The sequence below is a fragment of the Lathamus discolor genome, chromosome 1 (assembly GCF_037157495.1).
Source record: "Lathamus discolor isolate bLatDis1 chromosome 1, bLatDis1.hap1, whole genome shotgun sequence".
NCBI classification, from domain to species: Eukaryota; Metazoa; Chordata; class Aves; order Psittaciformes; family Psittacidae; genus Lathamus; species Lathamus discolor.
In genome coordinates, this window is record NC_088884.1 from 119,227,089 (window position 1) to 119,233,088 (window position 6,000).

The 6,000-nt window shown below is 42.9% G+C and overlaps 1 protein-coding gene across 3 annotated transcripts in view; it reads left to right on the plus strand.

The window, feature by feature from the left end:
• Positions 1 to 5,742, plus strand: part of FHDC1 (FH2 domain containing 1) — a 36,605-nt gene extending 30,863 nt beyond the window's left edge. For all 3 annotated transcript variants that reach the window (XM_065692888.1, XM_065692896.1, XM_065692905.1), the window contains exon 12: positions 1,676 to 5,742. In XM_065692888.1, the coding sequence (XP_065548960.1) occupies positions 1,676 to 3,715 (2,040 nt within the window). In that variant the 3' untranslated portion in view covers positions 3,716 to 5,742. The remainder of the gene's footprint in view (positions 1 to 1,675) is intronic.
• Positions 5,743 to 6,000: the final 258 nt, after the last annotated feature.

Here is a 6,000-nt window from a genome sequence, read left to right on the forward strand (position 1 = left end):
TGTGTGGACTGCACAGCCAGCAGTCAAATGATGGCTTATAACACGATGGCCATGAGCATGTATTTCAAATGCTTAAACATGTCTTTGTATACTTAAAATAGATTTTTTTTTTTTTTTTATTTGACTAAAATCTCCCAAAACATATTTTGGGTGAGGTTTAAATGTTCTGTGTCTAATACGGGATATAAGAGTAATATCTACAACTATTTCTCTTCACAATGGGATATTTAAAATTGAGCTTTAGCATTTGGCAAGAATTCATTCTGTAATTCCATACCTGTAAAGCAAGCTCCCTGCCGTTTTTCCTGCAAGCTTTTGTCTTTATCCTTTCTTAGGTGTTCAGATTTCTTGGGTCTCTTAATACATGTTGTCTTTCAGAGACCAGTGTAGTCTCAAATCCACTTTAAGAGGTATAGATTAACCCTTTCATCAAGAAGAGCTTCAGCATTAGGCTTTTGTTTACTGAAAGCTTTCAGGCAACTTTTCCTAGTTGTGCATTCTTCTGTTGTCACAACAATGGGAAGATCAAGCTAGACAGTGCTTCGGACAAATAAAGGTGTGGGGTTTTTTAAACAGTGTGTCATTGCTCTGAACGGATTAAACAACATGCTGGAAAATACTGTGATTTTTGAATCCTCTGTCAAGACTGGCCTCCCTCCTCTTTCTTTTGCTACAGCTATACTAGCTTTAGAAAACCAGGCTCTCCATTTCAGACAAGAACCTGGAAAGTTCAACCAAAGGTTCAGCTAGATTAAATCTGAAGCCTAGAGGTGACAGTTAAAAGGTTGATATTTGCAGTAATCTACTGTTAATGATTTTAGTAAACAGGTGTTACTGTGTTGTCTTTCAAACACAAACTACCTCTTCCTATGGCATCCTGAACCAAAACTCCTTAGCCTGGCTGCCAAAATCTCCAGCTTGCCCTGGGCAACTTCTACGCAATAGTTGCCAGTTTTTGAAGCCAACAGTGAATACGAGATCCAAAACTGGAATGAAGTATTGATTAATGGTCCTTGAGGGGTTCACTTGCAGTCTAAGTAATGATTGTAAGGCATTGTGTAAACTTCTGTTTGCTTTCATATGCAATTAAGTAATGTCTTCTCACAACATTTCCAACCCATAGCGTTTGAGTCAGAGATCATTAGCGCCCTGTAGACACTGCTCTTGCTGAGGAACAATTGCAATTGTAATAAGGGAGGGTGGAAGGAACACATTGGCTGTGTGCTCGTCAGACAAGTTTGTCTTAAAATATGAATGTAATGATTAGGTAGAGCTTTACTCACCTGATAAAACTGCGAACTTCAAACTTGTTGGGGGCTTGAAACTCTCCATTTTATAGCAGGAACTCTGTCTGGACTTGACATCTGCTTGGGTTTGATAGGTCACGTTCTTGGTCTCTGCAGGCACTTGCACATTTTTTTCTGATGCTCACCAGGCTGATGTGTTGCCAGCGTTAGTTACACAGGGAACTGCTCACCATACAGTTAATGACTGTAGGCAGAGGGCTGTGGGTGCCACTGTGGTTTCGTCTCTGTATGTGTTAGGGGTTGGGGCAGTGCGATAGCATTAAGAGCTAACATTGATGGGAAGAAATAAAAAGGAAGATAAAGGAGTGTGACTTGTTCTCATGCGTAGGACACTTCCTCTGAGATGTGTTTATGCTTTTCCCCATCAGGAAAATAGGGAACGAGAGATCCAGGAACTTCATAATCTGCAAAGGCGAAAGGAGCTGGAAGAGAAGCGTCGATCCTGGGCAGCTGGAGAGCTTGGGAGCTTTGGGCGGAGCAGCAGTGAAAATGATGTGGAGATGTTGGCCAAAAAAGGACTTGAAGAATTTCTTCCCTTCTTGCAGCAGAGATCGCAAAGCCCTTCGTACAGAAACCCCAATTCTAGACGCTCTCGACTTTCTTTGGGGATTACTGCAGACAGGGAGTTGCAGAGTTTCCTGGAAATCTCAAAAGATGAGGATCCAAACAAGTTTAACAGCCTTCCTCGTGCAAATACCCGACAAGCAAGACCAAATGTAGCCTGGACTGAATCCAAAGAAGCAAGAGATCTCAACTTAAACACTTTGCATTTAGACCAACAGTCTGAAATCAAAGTGAAAAGTGGTGGCCTACTGCAGGTGCCTCCAGCTCAGCCCAGTCACTTCAGCAGCTCAACTGGTCCTGGTACCCGTTACTCACAAAGAAGCACCGACTACAGTATGCACACTGCCAATGTGTCCTGTGAGGAGTCCACAGATATAAATGCTCTGGCCCTTGCAATTGAGGAGCGTGAACTTGTTAAAGGATTACATAAGTTTGATATTCAAGGAGCGAAGCCTGCGGAGGAAACACCTTTAATCTATTTGGAGGATGCTGGTGGAACAGACCTGGAGACTCTAGATGATCTAAGCTTTCATTCCCTTAGCACTGCTGATGATGACCTGCCTCCAGCTTGCAGAAGTTCCAGAGAGGCCCATGACCATAAAGCCAAAGCAGTGGGTTGCAAGAGTGAAGCTTCAGAGCCCAGCAGTAGCAGCCCCGTATCTATGGATACAAGCGTTTCAGGAAGTAGGGAAGATGGGCCAATGTTCTATGTGTCAGACACAACAACTGATTGTTCTTTGACACTGGACTCTGAAGAGGGAAATGACTTTAAATCTGCAGGCAATGAAATGAGAAGTGGGGCTGGCAAAGCATGCTCCTCTGGGAGTAATGCTCAATACAGGGCTAGAACATTCTTCTCAAACCTGAATTCTGCTTCTGCCAAGGATCTTCACACTTTGGCAAATGATAAGGATGATGCCAATAGCAAGCATGCCGTTCCTAAAGAAAAGCCCATAAAAAACAGAGACTCAGCAGGACCAAAGAGAAACTCTCTGAAAGATAGATCTCCAAGCTCCTCAAAGTCCAGTGGCACTCGCTCTAGCCACACAGCTCCTTCCAGGCCTGTAAGAACTTTGAATGCCTCTGAGAATGAAAGTATGAGGAAAGTGGTGCCCATTTCTCGGTCAAACAGGGCACTGAGCAGTGTGAAAAAGCCAGAAGCCAAGCCAGCACCTCGTGAAACTAGCACAGTGGAAAGCCGGCTCTCACACCGCAGCTCTGTCCGAGGCACAACAGACACACTGCCAAGAAGTCCTTACAGGCACAGCATGTCAGTAGAAGAGCCAAGATTGCAAAGAGGCACCTTCACCTCGAGCAGTGCCCATTTTGAGAGGGACAGAGTCTCTCTTAAGAAGCCAAGCTCTAAACCTGTTAGGAGTACTGTCAAATCAAAGACAGATGAAATGAAGATGTGTCGCTCCAGTGTAAAACCCCAAACCCCTACAGATGACACCAAGGTTGCCACAGTCAGTGTTCCCAAAACACCATCTGCTGTCCCAAACTTTGCAAGGAATACGGTGGCTTCTTCTTCAAAGCGTGCAAAAGTGGATCTATCCACCTCATCCAGACCTCCAACCATCACAAGGTCTGTGTCCCAGAGGCTGCCTAAAGCGAAGCCAGCAGTGACCTCTGATGATCCAAGTCCAAAGGAGAACAGCGTGAGTACCTTAAAGAGGGCAAATAGTGCCAGAGTGGTTGGAAGAAGCATCCTGCAGGGAGAAGCCATCAGCACTAAAGTAGAGCCTGCACCAAAGGAGCAAGGAGCAGGGGAGAAGGCCTCTCTTAAACTGAAAGATGCAAACCGAACTGCAATTGGTAAAATATTGAAGCCATTACTGAAATAAGGGAGAGGGGTTTTTTTGACTCTTGGAATGTAAACACTGGTTCACGCACTGGATGTCTGTATGGTGAAATTCCTTGATACAGTAACACTGTTGCTAAGCATCATCATGTGCTCACTGAAATTCAGCATACCATTGGAAAAGGGCAAATAGTTGTGTTCTGGTCTAAATCCTTTTTTATGAATTTGAATGTATTTGAAGCTACTGTGATGGAACGCAAGCGTACCAGCAAATCTGCGCATATTTGTCATACAGAAGGTCACCAAAAGCCAAAATTTTTAAGAAGTTAAGCTACAAGATGAAATGCTATGTGACAGGAAACATGGATAAAGGCCAGTTTTTGTGTACATAAGATTCTTTCTAGGACTCGAGCCTGTGTGCAGGTTGGTTCCTTCTTCGATGTCAAAGTGAATCCTGTGGAACAGTACTGAAAACAAACTTAGGTGATTGTGCTTTCCTTTGCTTTTCAGTTCCTTGGATTCAGGAACTCTTTTTGCCTGTTGCGAAGTCCATTGCTGGCAATTGGACAGACTGAGAACTGCTGGCCAAAAAATAGTAAAACAGAACATGTGCTGTTTGTGGCTGTCCTTAACCTCACTGAAGAATTTATAGCATGTTGTATGAATGTATGTGTGTCTGGAGAAGGCTTTCTGCTGGACAGGAGGCTTATTCTCCAAGAATGTGGCAGCATTGTCTTGCATGCACAAGTAGATATGGCTGGTGCTGCATCGAGTAGCACGGCTGGAAGCTGTGCCTGTTGCAGGGCCATCAGTAACCATTGGGATGATGACTACTCCTGACCTGTTTCGGTCACAAGCAAACTCGCCAGCTTTTGGTCATACAGAAGTGCCATATATTTATGATACATATCAAGGATGTTTGCAGTTCAACTCTGGAAGGCTGCGATGTAGTGCTGAGCACTTTCTTACCATTCCATGTTTCCACTGGTTTATCTACTACCAAATTACTTGAATGTTGCAATGGCTCTGATTGAGCCATGAGTTTCCCTGCCTCCTCGTCCTCCTCTCCCTCTCCCTGTCAACATGAATATTTAGCATGAAACACAGAGCTTATGCATGACTATGTTTTTGTAGACTTCCTTGGTTGCTTCAAATGTGGTTTTTAATGTTTTAAAGACTCTAAGGGATGAATTAAGCTAGTATTTGATAAGCTTTTTACAAAATAAAAGCACCTCTTTTTTCCTGCAGATACAAATTTTAACTCCAGTCAGACTAAGGTACAGAGAATGAGGGAAAACTTGTTCAGCATGCCGTGCATCTTCCCAAGAGAAATATATGTAGGCGGGGAAACTGATTGCTGTTCTCCCAAGCATCCTACTTAAAGAGTTGCTTTTTTATTCACTTATGAATGAAGCCTCATTTAAGAATCAAATAGAAAATAAAAGGAAAATCTCTTCGGACAATTGGCATTGACTTACTAATGGTTGATCTGTTTGTCTGCTTTATCCTTCGGTGCCAGGAGAGCGTAACTCAGTGAGAATGAGCCATTTACTTGCTCACATGTTTCTCATGGACTAGTATCAGGCCCAGCTAACTTTGCGTTTTGAATCTGGTAAGGGGCTTTTAGCTTTTCCCACATACCAGCAAATTTGGATGCAGACATCATACCCAAACCCTGTCAAGTATTGCAAAGGGCCTCTTCTTTGAGTCTGTCCCACAAGGAAAACTTACATAGCCCACTTTTCGGCAAGGGCGAATCTTTGCTTGAAACCCGGTAAGATTTTTGGATACTGCCTCCCCTGTGGCTTAGATACAAAAGCATCTCCCTTATTTGTATCTGTGTGTATGTATGCACATCTGCAAGAGCAGATGATTGACTTCCCCCCCCCCCTTTTTTTTTTTTAAAGAAGAAAACCAACAAAAAAATTTATTGGTAGCAAGCTTGAAAAATAATTTAAATGTGTTTGGAACATGTAAATAAATTTCTATAAATCTGTGTAAAAGAGAACTGAATGTATTTAATGGAGCATTTATACATTTCGGAGTAACTCGGTAGTTTAATAAAGTTCCCATTTACTGGGTATGAGGTTTGTATTTTCTCTTTCCTGTTATGCTCTTGGCTTTAGTCCTGGAGATCTCACACAACTGGAGTCTGGGTGTAGGTCACTGTGGTAAAGTCCCAAAAGGAAGGACTTTACAGCAGGAATCCTGGTGCTTCAAATGCTAGGTTTGAAGTTTGGTTTTATACTAAGACATGCAGTTTAACTTCAGTTTCTGAACATTTCTGAGCAGGACTTTCTGCACAGGTTTGGGTATAACATGGAGGGC